Below are 18,941 nucleotides of genomic sequence, written 5' to 3' on the forward strand. Positions count from 1 at the left end.
TAGTGCTAGTCACAGGATGACCTTGACTGAAAGTTCAAGAAGTTTTGGGATAGAGATTCCTGTGAAGTAAAACATAAGAATGCATCCTTTATCTTGCCAACAAAACTAACTTCTTAATCTCTGAATATCACTTTGGATATTACTTAAAATTATTTTTATACAGCTATCTTCTCTCTTTGGACATTCTGTTGTTTAATACTTTCAGATGAAGCCAATATAGACAATTTAATTCTATTTTAACAGTCCTTATTTTAAAACTGGACTATTCTTTACATAAAAGATTCTAAATAAGGCAATGACCAGTTCTCTTAAATAAAGATAAACAGGAGCTTCGTGGGTTAACAAAACATAGAACACATTTGCATAAAGCTTTCAAATTTCTACATTTTTCCCTAGTAGATTGGGGTACAGACAGACACTACACACACACCAAGTATTTCTGAAACATCCAATACTTCAGAGCTTAAATATCAGAGTTCAGTTGCTTAATTAATTATTAGAATTATTAGAATAATTCTATCTATTATGATGGAAGTGGCAAATAGGTCTTCTTTGTGTATTTATTTTAAAGCAAATAAAAATCTCTTTAAGATTCTTAACCTTACATACAAGGGGAGAGAACTGGAAAAGAAGTCTCCCTTAGCAATGTAGACAACTGCAACTGAAAATTATAACCCTTCAGTTCCAATCTTCCAACCTGGACACCTAATACAAGGTCAAGAGAAAGCTGAAGCCAAAAAAAAAAAAAAAAAAACAGGCAGCGGAGAGAAGAAATTTCAAGTGTGAAGAGGTGATCCTGTCTGACTATATTTTGAAGGAAAAAGCAAGTATCTGTATAGGACATTTTTTAAATATTAAAAACATAGTTTATTATGTTGATACACTATTAAAAACATAGAGTACCTAACATTTCATGAGAAATTATATATTACCCATTATACTGGAAGGAAGGAAGGAAGAAAAAGGAAAATAAGAGAAAATCTCACAAGAATTTCATTACTTGAATAAACAAAAACAAACCTGGTAAAACTTAGAGAAGCCAAATCTCTGATCTTAACCCCTCTAATGAAATGGAATACAAGGAATTTCATTTCTCTCCCACTAAAAAATTCACAAACCAAGTAATCATTTCTAGATCTAAAAAGGCTAAATATTTTAATCTGAAAAATATTTCTTAATAAAAGGTTAGCAGTGACAAAAGATAACTTTATGACAAAGAGAGTGAGTCATCTTGATTGAGAAACAAATGTTGAAAAAGTAGCAGTTTGTGGCAAAGCCAGAAGTCATTCCCAGTAACAGGCAGTATCGTGAGTTTCCCCTTGTAGCAAAGATGACTGTTTGTTCTGCAATACTAATACTGTGGGTGACCCGGGAAGTGAAGGTGAGGGCGGCAGTAGAAATACAACCTGATGAATAGAGAGAAATCTGAAAGTCACCCACATAGCCATCACAGCTGAATGTCAGACACAGAGAGTTTGGTAGCAGTCAGATATCCAGGAAAAATCAGACTAAAAGAAAGAATGGAAATACTTCAACAAAGAAAATTCACTTTAATTATCCTTTTATGTTCTCTATGAAGTGGTGTGGAGGAAATTTGCTAAAACATCATTTTCACACAAAAACATATTCTTTTCCCTATTGAAGCAAATTAGAAGGAAAATAAAATTTAAGGGGCATACATGCTGGGAGGCATTATTTTTCATTAAATATATATATATATATATTCCAAGAAATTCAGATGAAATGACTATTTCCCCTTTAATTCTGTATAAAACGTTTTTATACATTTCTCTACGGCTTTAAGAGGAAAATGATGTATCTAATATCATGGGTTTAATTACTAATTTATAAAGAACAAGAGAGAATGCTTTACATATTATTTTATATAACTTAGGTTAGCAATTGCTTTTCATATTCAATTGAGAATCATCAGTGAAAAAATCACCTTTCTTTAATTAGGTACATTAACTGACCAGAAAGCAATCAATACATTTTGCAAACTTACAAGTAGTCAGACAAACTAAAAACATTCAGCTCAGCTCTTTAGCATCTTCATTCTCATCAGTGAATTGATTTGTTAAGCTTCTCTGTCTTCTGGCTACTCGTTCAATTCTGTTGATTATTTTCCAACTCTGCCTTTAAATTATCAATGGAACTATGTTTCAAAGCACATCGCTAGAGTTTTAAGTCCATTTGTGGGGTGTGAGAACATTTTGTAATAACTCAAAAGGATCACAAATAGATACAAAATGTGGGCTTAAAGGTAATTTCAGAAAAGCATAAACTTCATCCTGAAGAATCTTCGTTAAGAAACCCATCCAATATAGAATTACGCTTCCTGGTCTGTGCGATTTTGTTGTAAAATTTGATGATTAATAATCTTAATTACTTGATCATGCATTTGGCTTCAAACTTTCATTTTAGTACTCAAGAGGCTGTCTCCAGGCAAATTTTCAGTTCACTATCAGTTCAAAAGGCTGCCTGGTTGTACCTTCTTAAGCTCCAGTAAATATATTTCTGTCTGGTCTCACCATCTTTGTGTCTGACATTTGGTAACAGAGAGTTTTGAAATCATATTTTATGGCAGTGAAGCTGCTAAGGGAAATTTATTGACTTAACAATCCCATCCAGCATCTCCTGTCATGTGGAACTGTCCCCGGTACAAGCAGATTAGTGAATGTGCTGCTTCAATTTGGCCCAACTGTCTGGCTAAAGAATTTTCCATTACATGGCTGGGTGAGATCTACAGAGTTTGGAACCATTCAATTTAGTCTGTGGCACCAGTAGAAAAGACTACAACAGGGACTGGAACTGAATTTGAGTACACTCTCTTCTATTGAAGTTCTGATTAAGTAACAACGCTGAGATTATAGATTTTTGTCACTCAATTTACTTTTTAAGTGGAGCTAAGCATCTATACTTACAAGTTGTCTTTGGTATCTGCTTCCATCATAGATTCTGGACACCATGAGATGGTAGGTAGAGCTCAATATTAAAAGGCCGGTAGATAGCATGTGCAGTGTCCCACTGTGCAGTAACCCTGAGGTTCTATTATATCTCCCCCCTCATACAAGGTCAACAAATAAGCCCAGAGAGCATTTGGAATTCACTTAGAAGTGCTATGCTAGAATTCGGTCAACTCTGACAGTCCACAGACTCCTAGCACTTTCCATGTTCCAGACAGAAAGTTGGAATACACATAAGAATAAGTTGATTGAAAGAAAATATAAATAAGATTATGGCTGTAGCACCTTAATATTTGCAAACAAGCTCAAATTTTCCACAAATTATCTGGGGATAGGAAGGGAGTGGCAATTCTTTTTAACGACTTCTACTACACTTGAAAGTGGAATTTATCATTTCTGAGGACAGTACGTTATGATAAATTATAGATAAACTTAATTTTCTATGAAGGATATCATTTAAAATAAAATACATAAATTTTAAATTATACTAATACAAAAGAAAAAAATTATTATTTTACAGTATTATTAAATCATATTTTGAAGAAAATAAATTACATGGATAATACGTGAAATTTATTTTAACTGTTGGCATTTTTGTCATAGAAGACTAAATTAATTTTCTAAATTTTTATAATGATCCCATACTGCCTAAAATGACACATTAAGCCTCTAAAATATTAGCATCATGCAAGCAATAGATAATAAGTGTTTTTGTTGATGAAGGAAATATGCTTTCCTGTCAGGAAGTTCCATTTCTGTTTTACATATAATTAGTGAAAATAACTCTATATATCAATAAAATTTCTCTAATTTAAGACTACATTTTATTCTAAATTATGAAAATAATTATCTCTATCATTTTCAATGATATTAGTACCTACTAAAATTTTTTAACGTACAAAATCATATCAGTCTTTACAGAGCATGTATAAACAAACAGAAAATATTATAGTGCCCATTTTATAAATAAAAACTCTGATCATGAGAAAGTACTTATGAACTTTTCAAGGCTACATAGTGACTTGTGACCTTGTCAGAGTTAATTTTAGATTTTAAGTTACCCAAATTTTAGAATTTGAAGGATCCTTAAAATGTACCTGATCTGAAGGCCTCATTTTATATATCAACAAACTGAAGCACAGAGAGAGAAAATGACTTTAGTATAACAGAACTAATATGTAGCAGGTAAGACATTCTTTATATTTTATACATACAAATGTAATTTATATTATGAGGAATATTGTTAATTATCATTTTCAAACTTAAAGTTTAAAAAAGCATATCCCTTACATTCCTTTATAAATTGATTTTTTTATAGATTACCAAATATGGTGATCTCACGTGTCCTGATTATATCCAGAAAGGTTTCTAGATTGCTTACATTGCTTATCCATGTAATAAGGCTTGAGATATAAAATAAATAACCCATGCATATTTGTTGCATTTTTAATAAGGCAAATCATGATATAAAGTTTCTCTTTGAAATAACTTATGAATTTTGCATTGCATGAATGTGTATTTTGGTATTTTTCCCAAATAGAAAGCACCATCAACAGCCTTTCACTGAATATATAAGGGGATGATGGTATACCTGTTTTTACACATGAACCAAATGAACAAAACCTTAAAATAACTTAAACCCCTATCACCTAACTAGTGCTGCCCAATCTGGGGGATCACATCTCTACTATGTTAATATGAATCTGATCAACAAAGCTCTTGTCAAAGCTACTATATCAAATCTAAAATACTGAGTCTCTACAAAAGGAAGCAAGATTTAAAAAATAAGAATGCAAGACCTATATGCCCCTGCAGCTAATGACTTCATGATGTCTTTATAGAGATGAATGTCTTGGTCCCCAAAACAATACCAGAACTAAGTAGAAAAATTTTTGAAAAAAACATTGAAATATTTCAAAATATTACCTTATAAATATGAGTTCCTTTATATTATGTAAAAAAAGGATGTTTTTTTATTAAGCATACCTTAATCAAATGAACATTTTCTTGCACATCATATATTCACAGAGTAACCTGTACATTTCATAGAGTTATTTATCAAAATATCAAAGATTTTCTCATGTGCATGCTCACCTGCTCAGAGAAGTCACTGTTATCTTCCAGGTATTTACTGAAAGGGTTGGGTTCATAGACTTCCTCCTCTTTTTTCAGTAAAATTTTGGATTTTACAGGTACTGGGCGAATTACTCCAGGCTTAGTCTTCATGAATGTCAAATAAATATTTTAAAAGATAAAGAAAGAAATACCATGAAATTGAAGAAATGTGAGTAGTGTTAAGTCAATAACAATGTTCTCACAAAAATTTATAGTTTTTTAAATTTTTTAAATAGTTTTTCAAATACATAAAAATAGCCCAGAAATCAAATGACTTGAATTAGTGTAACTTGTTTTAAGTTAACTGTTACAACAATTAACTCATCAAGATCTACTACCAGGACTTTCAAAATACAAAAAGTTCATTATCTAGACAAATGTATTCTTACATTCAGTGCATTCAGTCAATAAATATTGACTAGGAGGCAGCATTCTTATTCTGGACATGGTAGGATATATGGATTTGGTACAAGCCACCAAATTCATAAGCACTTATTTTTCTGGAAACTGCCTCCCATGCCCCAAAATCCACATGGCTGGGCCTGTGTAGAAAACATGTTCATACTACATATGATGAAACCAAGGGTGGCCTTCCAACCTAAGAGGCTGTAGGGGTAGATAGCAGAAGGGATTTCTTCCAAGAATGTGGAACAGGAATTTTAATTGCTCTGCAATCACTTTGAGGGGGTTGAAATTATATGTCAGTCTGGGAGCTGTATGGGAAGGCTTTACTCTGCCATAGAAGCAGATATGATGAGATCAAGAAAGACAGAGCCAAGTTCACACAGAGACAGCCCAGAAAAAAAAAGACACTTGAGGGCTTTCCAGAACTGAATTCCAAAACACTCCTGGGGCCCAACTGGATTTTGTGTCCTGAGGAACGCCAAGACTTCACTTTTGTGCAATATTCTCCCTTTTTTCAAACTCAAGTTTACTTCTGCTACCTACAATCAAGAATTTCAGCTAACAGACTAGTCATTCAAGCTTCATAAGCACACACCCAATGTCAGTTTGATGGGAGCGGGAGAGAGAGCATTCTACTTTGCGGCAGTTTCAAAATGATGTCTCACAAACACCAAAATCTTGTTACATTGTAAAATGTCACAAAATGATTGATAGGTTTACCAAAACAGCGCAAACAAGAATTCAATAAAATGTTGTGACACTTTTCCTGTTTAAGCATTTTGCTGTAATCATTCTTCTTGACCCCATTCCTTTCAGAGAAAGTGAATTAGCTTTCCTCCGTCAGTACCGCCGCTCACACTTTAAGCCATAAGGGATCACATCTCTCTCTCTGCTCTGTAAACCACCTGATTTATTCTGAGTCTTGAATAAGTGATGCTCTGCAATACTCTTTTCAATCGATATGTTTCCAGTTATCTTTCACATTTATGCCAACTGGGGAAATATAGATTGCGAAAAGTCTCTATCTTCCCCAGACTAAGGAAATATCTCCGACTTAAGAAATTCTGATTTCTCTCAAGGGGAAAAATGAGCAAGTAGCATCAAATGATACATGAAGTTACACAGCTGAACGTACATATGAGAGCCATATGCCTCCAGGAAACTCAACATAAAAACAAAGCCCAGGTGGTTACTGATTTCTATAGCTTCGTAATAAAAGAGATGCCTGATATTTGGGTCTTGATCCTAAGTTGTCCAGATTTCCTGTCTCTCTTTTCTCTTTGACTTCCTGTTGCATTTCTCCTTCCTTCTGCTCTTACTCCTGTACTTTTTCTTTCTCTCCTGCTCCTTTGCGAGGTAGGCAATCAGTACAGCAACTCCAGTGCTCAGGGACTAAGCTTGGTGACAGCAGGCAGAAAGATGAAGAAAGAGAAAAGAACTCTGGCCAGGAGCACTTAGTAGGCTAAGAGAATCCCTCTGCCAGAGAAACGTGACTACCTGGTCCCTGTATTGCTAGCAGGCAGGTGTTCGGGGTTTCCCTGGTCTGGAGGCCTTTCACTCACATCATCTCTCTCGAGACCAGAAAAGAGGCTCTTCCAGTTGCTTGGATATCAAGTAGCTTCAGTATCAGAATCAAAACCCTGATGCTTCCTATCTGTTTCCCCAGCAGACTTCATGGCCTTTAGTTCCTATGAATTTCCTGGATTTAATGGTTGTCAATCTGACAACGATTCTTTCTCTATTTCTTCCACTCTACCAAATTTTCTACACTCTCACCTTAGACTCTGTATCCTAGGCTCAGTCTACCTGAAGTCTCTCAGTCTTCCTCCTTCTAGTTTGTTTACTTGGTCTTGGTACAGTAGCCCAGATTCTTACATTATATTCATCACCTATTTCCTTAGTCCTGTTTTTTCTCCTGCACCTTAACCTGCTGTCACTCAGTAGTCAGTATTCCATACACATGGAAGCCAATTCTAGGTAAAAGAAAACTAGACATAGTTTTGCTTCTGACTTTGTGCACACTTTGCATCCTATAACCTTTAACCATACCCTCCATCCCTGTCTTTCAGTGTTTGGTCACATTGGAAATCAAACCCTGGTAGCCCAACTCTAACCCCCATGCACTCTCCATAAACCCTGGTACACTGACAAATCATGTCTGTGGAAGCCACTGCACCTTGTTTGTCCCAATTCACATACTTCAAAATGAGTTATACCCCTGAGGACTCATTGCAGATAATGACACCAGCATTCTCCCATAGACCCAGATTCCTTATCTTACCTATGTGGGATCAGGCCTCATATTCAATATTTTATTTAGATTATCTCATCAATTCCTTATAAACAACCATGTGAGAGAGAGGCTTAGAGAGAATAATTCGCATGCTTAAGTCACGTAGTTAGTATGTGAAAAAGTCAAGATTTACATACAGGACCAGTCTGATCATCAAGCCCCTGCTATTAATTACTCCTACAACCACTGCAGAGACAGACAGACAGACACAGAGAAACAGCACAGATAGAAACTAAAACTCATAAACATCTACCTCTCTATCAAGTCCTCTGCCCAGTCAATAAAAACGTCCTAATATATTTATATTTTTTATTTCTTTTAAATTAATTGGGTTTTGTTTCACTGCCAATTGCCACATCCTTGATTTTGGTCACTGGCACCTCATACTGTGTCGTTTTACTTTTCTTTCTTCACTAGTCTTACTAAATCCAGTTTTTCTTTCCTTAAGTATGGCACAAATGTCCCTGTGAAAAAAGCATTCCTGGAATACTGCAGGACCTGATTGATGTTTTCCTGCTCACCATCCACATCCACACATCCTCCCTTCACCTACACACACACACACACTCCACCTCCTAAAGGACTCTGCAATTTGCATGGCCAAGACATCAAAATTTATACTGATGTCTCTCTGGACTTGGTTAAAAATCCACTCCAAGAAGCATGGCATTGGTGGGAGGAAAGCATAAGTACACAAATTTTTCATTTCTGCCATAGGGTTAACACTGTATGACCTTGAGAAAGCCAGTCAACCTGACTGGGCCTTCTTCTAAAAGATTATAATTCTGATCTAAGATTAGGTCCCTTAATAATGGGTAATGGCACATTTTATTATTTACATTCCTGACCCCCTCAGGAATTATGCTGCACAGAATTATTGCATAAGACTTGTTTCTGTATATTCAAATCCATCATTCAAACAAGAGTCTCAAGATGCCTTTTAAAACGTGTATAAAATAGCACATGTGAAGCAACTGGTGCTGTTGCAGACACATATAAAGCTTTCTCGGCATGTTAGTTAGCACCTCCTCTCTGCGCTTCCTAATACCTATTCCTCGATACCAAATGGTTATGTAATCTTTGCTAAAGACTGAATTACAACACAAAGTAAATAGCTCTTTCCAAGTAAGAAGATACCTGCTAGCACCTTGCTACTCATATGGGCTTTGTAAACCAGCAGCATCCTTTGGAACCTGTTAGAAATGCCAAATCTCAAACCCTGCCTTCAACCGACTGAATTAGAATCTTCTTTTTAACCAGATCCCTTGGTGATTCACGTACACATTAAAAACTGAAAGGTATTCAGTTAGAACTCATCTCATTAAAATGTCATGCTGCTCACCTGAAGATAGATCTTCCTTGATCTGCCATCCCAAAGACATCTATTTAGCCTCAAGCTTCTGCCTCCAGACCAGAGGAAACACTTTAGAACACTGTTCTTTATTCCTTGCTCAGGGTCACCTGGTATCTTCAGACTGCAGATATAGAATGCAAAGCGTGCACAAACCAACTTTGGTTCTCTAATTCCGACAGTCTAATTCTGCCAAATGTGTGTCAAAACAACAATAAAGGAATTAATCAAATTAGAAGAGCCTGTAAATGTGAGCTAATGCTGGCAAGATTGTCATTGTGAGCAATATTTTAACTAAACTAGCCCAAAGAGGCCCTTTGTCCATTTTTATCTGTTCAAGAATCCATACATCCAGCTAGATTTGTGAGTTAAATAAATGTTATTCTTATGATGCCAGGAAAAGCAACTCCATAATTTTCTTCCCAGCCTAAGTGGAGATATTAAAAGGGGCAATGATTCCCATGGTCAGCACAAAAGACACAGGAAAACACCGAGAAGGTTCTCCAAACAGCACATTTGAATTCACTGGAATGAACCTACTGAGAACTACGTTGCATCTGATATTTTTGATGTGCCTCAAGACAAAACAAATTTTTTTGGAGCTCTAAGGCACACCTCTGTCAGATGCTGTCTGGACCCATTTTGCCAAAGCAGACCTAGCCTATGTTAGGAACTGTGCTGTCTACAGAGATGAATCATTGCTCTCAGAGGACGGGCAATCCAGCTAAGGAAGCCAGAGGACAGTCACAGTGTAAGTCATGTCACTCAGCTTCTCTCAGAGCTCCCAGTACCTTGCCTTCTCACTTAGAGTAAAAGCCAAAACTCTTGCAATGCCCGCAAGGTAATCCCTACAAGGTGCTGTATGGCCTCATCTTTTCTATGTCCAACCAGCCCCTCCCTTTCCAAGCTTATCTCCTGCTAGTGTCCCCTTCACCCGCTCGGTCTCTCCATTCTTGCACAGACACTATGACACTCCCTCCTCGGGGAGTTTGCATTTGTTCTTTGCTTCATCTGCAATTCTTTTCCTCCCCTTCCAGGATTCTCTCTTTCACCTCCTCAAGTCTCTGTTCAGTGCCACATTAACAGAGAGGTCTTCCCTAGGGACCCACATAAAATATCAATCTCTACCTCTCCTTACCTGCCTTGTTTTTCTCCATAGCACTTATGCAATCTGACAGCAGTTTTTGAGTTCTTTAGAATGTAAGCTCACTGAGGCCAGAGATTGTTATTTTGTTCACTGTGGCACCCCAACAACCAGAACTGTGCCTGAAACCTGGTAGATATAAGTAAATATCTGAAAAGTGAATAAATTAACTCACAGGCAGAAACACAATATGCTGGCTATAATCCAATATGGAGGCTTTAAGGGGTACTGACTGCCAGCTTAGGGTGTCCCACTATTTTTCTTGGATTGACTTTTTGATTACAATATCACGAGAAAGAGGGAACTTTGTAGGATGGAAGACCCACATGGCCTTTCTCCAACAGGGGATCAGAAGTAGGAAAGTGTATTAGTGAACTACATCCTCAGAAGTAAGTAGAATCTAAAGCTATCATCTCTCACAGATATAAGAAGTCAAGGCCAGTGATCACTTCCTTAGGGACTGAACAACCCTCTCCATTTAAAAAGAAATTGTTGTTATCCCCCTCTTTGCTTATGGTGATAAGCAATAAAACTTTTAACACCCAAAGACAATGATGTCACCTTTTTTGGAGAATTTGAGAAAAGGGTAGAAGCGAAGAGACTCCATCTAACTCTATTAGTCTTGAGAGAGAAAAAATCCAAGGGTATGTGGAGTCCTGAAGGCTGACAGCAGGCTTTAATGGCCTCTGAGACACTGGTGTGAGGCTGCGAGTCACTTGTGTTTATAAGTCATCAAGTACCCACTTTCCTTGAACATTGCTACTTGGGGGCACTGTAAAAATAGACATTGTTTCTGTCCTTTGGAACTTCTAATCATAATTCTATAACAACAAATTGGTACTGCCTCTGGCTACAGACCAAAGTTGAAAATTAAACTGCCAGCACTGACCTAGAGAATCCATTCTTAATATTTTAAAATAATGGCTTCTTAGAGCACCATCTTTCTCAAATTAGTAACATCAGCTGGTGGATTGATGTTTTTAATTGCTTCTGAGTACAGTCGCAAGCTCTAGGGCAGTGTGAGGGGAGAGCAAAAGAAATAATGGATAGGGTCCCAGTTTCAAGAGTTTATGTTTATCTTTCTGAAGAAGTAAGATGTGTAATAAAACAGCAAGAAAGTAATAAAACCCAGCACACAGAGAACTCTGCGAGCCTGTCTAGAAACCCTACACATTTAGCGGATCCAAAGAGTTTGTGAAAATGGCATTGTGTTTCCTTTATCCATTTGCTTCTTTTTCTAGAGTTTTTATGGAAACAAATTTAAAACATAGAAGCTCAAAAACATTCTACTAGCCAAGACTTGACAAAAGCAATATTCTATAACTCGTTTAGCTAATTCACTCATTCAATTAATGTTTATTAGCTCTAATTCTCTTTTAAATAAACAATGCTATATGCGTGAAGCAAATGTTTAAGCACTTTTTCCACCTCAAAAAAATATCTCAAATTTCCAAACACTAGAGTGTAGACTAAATCTTCCAAGATTGGGAGAAAAAACAGATTTTTATATCACCCATTAACTATAGGATTGTTGATGCAGCATTGTAGATATTTGGACTTCATTTTTTTTTTTCACTGGAGTAATGGAAATAACAATTTCTACCATACTAACTCACAAGGCGTTTCTGAGAATCTAACGACATAATATGCGTGACAGGACTTCAGAAAGAAAATACAGCATAAAAGGAATTTAAAAGGGAAAACCCTTTCCATTTACCCATTTTTGTATTTATAATACAAAGTGTTGAGACTAAGTGATCTAGACTATCCAGAAAGGTACCCACCTTGTGTGCTTTTTCCAAAATATAATGTATAATTATTATAATAGTTGTGTAAAAATAAATATATGTAAGATTTCAGTAATTATAAACCACACCTCATAACTCAAGAAACATTTTGTGGAAGGTACAGAACACAGATTGGCTGGATTGAAATATTTCAAGGGTTAAAGAAAAGATAATGGTATGATTCAAACCTGAGGACGTGCATATAACAAATGCGGTAGCGCTTACTTATGGTTGAGTCAAGAAAAACTGGTCAAGGACGAACCACCTTTAAAGTTGAAGAAGACTTCAGTTCTGCACAAAAGCTTTCAGGGCTGCATTTTCTGAACAACAGAGACCTCAAGGGCCCTCAGAAAGACACCACAAAAGCAGGACACATCAACTGCCATTCAGAAATGGAAACAAAGTATCTATCTGCAAGTTTAAGTACTCTTCTTTATAGAATTCCAGTAAGCAGCATTCAGCTTTTACTTATATACAGCCATGTGGATTATTTTTTAAGTCTAGGTTGTTTTGTACTCTCCAGATTCAGTATTCCATTTTAGGTAACAATGATCATTTTGTAATGGCATGAAAATTTTAAAAGCAAAAGCCAAATGTCTTCTAAACCAGGTTCCCCACCTACCACCAAGGAAGATCAGCATTTATTATTTTATGGGGCCCAACCTGTTTTCTTATTCAGAGAAAAAGATGGCAGCATCCTCTGTTAATATTGTCATAACTCATTTAGGAATTAGGAAAGCTCAGTGAAGGTTCAACCTAGATCCTAGGTCCTTCCTTTCCTTTGCTTCCTTTATTACCAAAGGGGAAGCATTTTCACAGACATAAAACTTCAACACCCTAACTGACCCCCACCCAGTCTCCTCCCCTTCGTATTTGGCAGGCAATGCAAAAAACACCAGCACCAGCACGGGGTCCTTATGGGAAGCTCCCAGTGAAGATCACACTTGCATAGACTTTCCAAATTCTCCAGTCTTTTTGTATTCTCCTTGAATTATCTAAAATTCAGAAGGATTCCTTTTGAAATTCACACAGAATGACCACTAACTGTGATCTTAGATCATCTGTTTAAATTTTGTGAGCCTCTGTTTCTTTATCTGTAAGAATGGCCACTTACATTATCTCAGAGATAATGTTTTGGACATTGTGTGTGCAATAATAACATCTCCCATATACCTAGGGCTACAAGTTCACATACGCTATGTGAGCCTTACAACAAGCTCCTCAGGCTGACAAAGGAGTTATTCCAAACTCCATGTCACAGATGGGTATTTCCAATGCCCTCATCTGCAAGCTCCCGCACAGTTTTGATGTACGGTGATGTTCTTTAATAGAAGAAGAGAAACTGAAGCTTGGATTGGTGAACTAGTTTCATAAAGTCTCCCTGAACCTATTAATACTAAATAATTTGGCTTCTAGACCATGGAAAGTTTTTAAACAACGGAAATATCTTAAAAGTAAGGGACACAGTCCTGTTTCTTTTCTTCCTTCCAATGTGGCATTGGCACAGTGGCAATGTAAACAAATAGGTTAGCCAAGTTAGAAAGAAAAGGTATGAAAAAGTGATCTATCCTTAAAAAGCCAAATCTCAAAGGCAACTGGCTTCTGTATTGACCTTGTGCTACCACAGTCATTGATCATATATTTTTACTTCAATCGATTTATTATATTTCTCCCCTAAAATAGGAGTCAAGTAATTTTACTGCTTATTTTATATAAAACATACAATATTTACTTACATGATTTAACTATAATCAATCATGTTCCCAATAATTTTGATTTGTATGTACTATACACACACACACACACATATATAAAGCAATATATTAGAATTACCTGTCATACAGTTTCTATATATGTATATATGTATCTATTATAAACACATGCACATATGTGTGTGTGTGTGTGTGTGTGTGTGTGTGTGTGTGTGTATATATATATATATATATATACACACATAGTTTTGTTTTTCAAAGTCATTCCTATTAACATAAATTACTCAGAACTTAATCCTGAAGAGAGTTTGCAATGGTGAATATTGGAAATTCATTCATGAAAATGAAAAATATATATAAAATTTTATTCATAAATTACATTACCTAAGAGTAAAACTATTACTCTTTAAAGATCTATAATAAATTAATAATATTATTATAATAATATATTAATATAATATATATATAAGTAGATATAAGGATATAAAATAAATTTAAGGATTTATAATAAATCCTTAAGGAAGCAAATGCCATAAACATTCCCTTGTATACAATTATATCCATGCTATTCCATTCCTGGGTAATGTAAATACAGGGTCAAGGTTATGAAACAGAAGTTGAAGTGATTGAATTGAACTGAATCAATCCAAGAGATATTCTTTTTTGGGTGATAAGCTTGCTTTATAATAATCCCTGCACAAACCTAGCCTGTATCTCAGGGGCATTCTTGGATTAAAACTTAATTTAAAACTTGGCCAAGAAATTTCTTCAACTCTTTAGAGAAAAAGTCTAAAGAAAATGCAAAGAAATTATCATCAAGGTCAGTCGAAGTAATGCTTTGTATTTTTCTGCCTGTAGAACACAGAGCTCATAGAATTATTTTATTAGGCATTGTGGCTTATTTATTATATTTACAAATGAGCTCTTTTTACTGTATCTCATTTTATGAAGTCATTATGTATATATCTGCCTCCTTGAAATAGCATTTTAAACTATTAAGCCAAGAACTGAATATATATATATATATATATATGTCAGTCTGATAATACAGACCCACACTCATTCAACACCTAAAATCTGTATTTTGTATACTATGCTGAGTGAAATTACAGATGAAGATATCAAAAATATTCTTGATTTTAGCACGTTACTCTCAAGAAGTTGTTGTAGTAATATTTCCATGTCTAAAGTGGTAAACCTTTTGGCGTCATTATGTTTCTGCTGTGTTGGTTTCCACGGGAACTCCTTCACGTGACTGTTAGGAATCATGGACTCACGGCCCTAGAGGGGCTTGGAAAGTATGTAATGGATTTGCCCTCACTGTTCGTTTAGGAGACTGAGGCCCAGACTCCCAGATTAGTAACTTATCTGCCATCGTCGGCCCAGTAGTTAGTGTCAGAGCAGGAAGAAGAAGGTGGCCCTTCTGGCTCCCAGTCCAGCATTCTTTCAACTACACTAAACGCCCAGCCGCTGTTCTAAAGCCATTGACACTAAAATTACACACACACACACGTCACTTGTATACTGTTTGTATAAACACCAACACACCCAAGCAGTTTGCTTGAATCAGGCTATTTTAAGAGTCAACCTACACTTTTTTGGAATTACAAATAAGAATATTGTTGTCAGTTTGGCATGATAAGGACAAGATGACTTGTGGGCTACAGATGTAGGACACCAAAACAATTACTTAAAAAGCAGAAAAAAATCAACATTAAACAGTGATTTTTGTCTTCTTAACATCTCAAATTGCTCTACTAGAAATGTTTATTAATTTTACTGAAGGGGCCTATTGTTCAGGAGTTTATAATTATAAACGACAAAAATTAAGATATAGATATAAAGAAAAATTTTAACTAGTACTAACTAGGTGACTTATTTCATGGTCTCAGTTTGCTAACCACTGTAAGAATAAGAAATAGAAAACACTAAAAGAAATTCTATTTAATCAAATTTTTATCTATTATATATTTATATATAATATATATTATATATATAATCAAATCTATTATATATTTATATATTTATATGTAATACATTTACATATCATATATTTATATAAAATCAAATTTTTATTCTAGAGTTTAGATTTGAGCTATCCAACACAGTACCCACTAGCCTCCCTGTTGAGTCCCTGAAATGTGGCTACTTTGAACTGAAACTTAAATATAAAATATAAAATGCACAGCAGACTTCAAAGACTTCCCCCAAAACAGGAATATGAAATACCTCATTTATAATGATTATATGTTGAAATGATAATATTTATATATCATTAAATAATAGATATTATTGAAATTAACGTGACCTATGCCTTTTCACTCTTTTAATGTGGCCACTAGAAAATTTTAAATTACATATGTGGTTTGCATTGTAGTTCACATGATGTTTCCATTGCTTATCACTAATCTAGACCATTTACATGCTGACCCTAACCCTCCTGTCTGAAATGTCTCACTTCCCATTTCCTAAAGTGCAGAACCTACTCTACATTATCAAACATGACCGTTTCCTTGAACCCTTTTCTGATCTGTTCCATCAGGAAGTGAGCACCCTCTTTCTCTAAATTCCAATAGTTTCTTGCTTCTGACCCCACCCAGTCTATTCTCACAATACTACTAGGATACTAGTTACTGGAGAAGAGAATCTATATATGGTTTTCTGCATTTTTGTAGCCTCCAAAACAACCATCATTAGCTGTAGTAAAGCATTAGCAAACTTTTATTAGACAAGTAGCAAATAAACTTATATGGAATAAACTTATTCGTGGTTCACTTTGACTCAGATAAAGCTATCTTAGATCAGAAATTTCTAAAGAAGGTCTATGACTAAGAGCATACGTACCAGCTGACTCTCAGATACTGCAGAAGATGGTGAGGAGAGGTTTGCCTGCACAATAATGAAGACGGTGGTTAATGAATGAAATTCACAACTTAGTAAAATAATGTATTGTGAATTTCTTTTACTATTAAAGAACACATGTCCATTGCAGGATTTTTTAAACTATAAAGCAAGAGGGAAAATATCATTATACCATCAAAAAATGATTTGAACCTTTAGGTGCATTACCTTACAATATTTACCTATACATTTTTATTCAGCTCCCCTAATAGCGAATATGTTTTGTATGTTGACTTTCCTTACCATATTAGCATAAGCAGTATCACAAGACATTAAAAATTCCTCAAGGTGATATAATATTTCATTTTCTATATACTCCACATTTTACTTAAATGTACCAGTATTGTTGGATTTTTATATTTGTTTACAGCAAGTTGAAACAAAAAAACAGATGTTTCCTTAAACTATCTTTATATAAAGAAAAATATAACAGAGTTTTCATGATTTGGGAAAGAAACTGATTTGGTTTTTAAAATTGTTTTAAATTAAAGAGGAGGCTAATGTTGTTTCTTCAGGCTTGGTTCCTGAATTTCCCCCCTTTTATCTGGATTTAGCTTCCTTTTTACTGAAATAAATGCTTTGGTCATTTTTCCAGATCTCATGTCTTAGACTTAGTCTGAAAAAAATATTTTTTTCCTTGTTTCTGAATGAAAGTTCAACTGGACATAGAATTCTAGAGTAGTAAGTTATTATCTCTCAGCATTAGGATTTTAATAATGTGTGTAACTGTTGAATCACTGTTGTATACTTGAAACCAATATAATATTGTATAGAAAATATATTTCAATTTAAAAAAGCATTTTGAAGATATTATTGCTCTGGCTTCTGTTATTGCTCAGTTTAAACATCATGACTTACTGGATTCTCTATCCTTTGATTAACATTTAAGATTTTTCTCCATGACATTATGTTATTCCTATGATGTGTCTAGGATGTTATTTTTATGTATCGTTTTTGGGGGGCTTGGTATATTCCTTCATTCTGAGTGTGCGTATCTCGCTTCAACTCTGAAAACCTCTCCATGAATAGCTCTTCAAATATTGCCTTTCTCCCATTGTATCTGATCTCTTTTTATGGAGCTTCTGTTAAATATATGTTGGGTCTTCTCAATCCATTCTCAATTTCTATAAAATTCCCTTTGTATTTTCTATCTCTTTTTGTTGCATTCTGGATGGTTTCTGCACATCAGCCTGACAGTTATCTTCATTTTTCTTCAAATGTACATTAATACAATTAACATGACAATTGAATTTTATATTTTGATGACTTGATTTTAACTTCCAGAAATTCTGTTTTTTTTTCATATCTTTTTAATGGTGTCTTAAATCCCATTTGGCTATTTCAACATTTTTAATATACTTATAAATTCATTCCAGATTTTACTGTAATTCCACATTGCTAAATCTCCAGTTTCCTATATCTGCTGACTCTTCCTCATGCCTCTCCCCTATGATGTTCTTTACTCATTTTATGGCTTTTATTTTTTATTTTGAGCTCAGCTTCAGTCAGGGTAACTTTGGTGATGATTTCTGTAGCGGTCTGAGATGCCCTGGGTTAGAAAACCATCCCCACAATATGTTTAACATTTGCCTTTGTGGGGACCAGAGGCATTTCTTTCACTGGTTCCAAACCAGTTTCCATTTTATTTCATCACCCTGATATTCTTAACCTAAATCTCCATATCATGGCAGATCTCCATATCTTCAAGTTTCACTTTCTTGTTAATTCATCATCATGAGTATAGAGGGTGGAAGGATTTCTTTTTCTATTCCATGCTTCATGGACAATGCAGCCTTCTAGGTCCCAGATGGACACAAAGGATGCATTCACAGGTCTTAGACTTATTATATAGTGAAAGTTAAAATCTAAGCTCCTGGCTGCTAGCACGTACGTTCTCATGTATCTATGTTCTACCAGAGCAGTAGCTTTTTAACACTCCCCCACTTAGAGCTTCCATTTCACTTCTGTCACTCAGACACTTCTCTTACATTCTTAGGTTGGGTTACATATATATTTTCATAGTTATATTTTATCAAGAATTTCTGCATCTCAATGGGAGGCTAAACTTCCACATCATCCAGCTTTCAATTTTGATGGGGAAGTGGCCAAAAAACAGATGCTTGATTACAAATACACTTGGCTAAAACATGATGAAATTGTGTTGCTAAGATATTTCTATTATATTTAAAATTGAAAATATCTTCAGGGCTGTTTTAGATGTGTCAGTATTGTTTTTACTCTCTGAGAGATGAAAGATGACCAAAAAC

The 18,941-nt window shown here is 35.1% G+C and overlaps 1 protein-coding gene across 20 annotated transcripts in view; it reads right to left on the reverse strand.

Annotated features, from left to right (window-relative positions):
* The window catches only part of MLIP (muscular LMNA interacting protein), a 256,856-nt gene that overhangs the window by 62,955 nt on the left and 174,960 nt on the right, over nucleotides 1-18,941 (reverse strand). For 19 of the 20 annotated variants that reach the window (XM_036916355.2, XM_036916348.2, XM_036916354.2 and 16 more), the window contains 2 exons: nucleotides 16,618-16,662; nucleotides 5,061-5,186 (listed from right to left, as the gene is read on the reverse strand). In XM_036916355.2, the coding sequence (XP_036772250.2) occupies nucleotides 5,061-5,186; nucleotides 16,618-16,662 (171 nt within the window). The remainder of the gene's footprint in view (nucleotides 1-5,060; nucleotides 5,187-16,617; nucleotides 16,663-18,941) is intronic. The other variant, XM_036916358.2, reaches the window with a different exon arrangement.

This window comes from Manis pentadactyla, chromosome 16, assembly GCF_030020395.1.
Source record: "Manis pentadactyla isolate mManPen7 chromosome 16, mManPen7.hap1, whole genome shotgun sequence".
NCBI lineage: Eukaryota > Metazoa > Chordata > Mammalia > Pholidota > Manidae > Manis > Manis pentadactyla.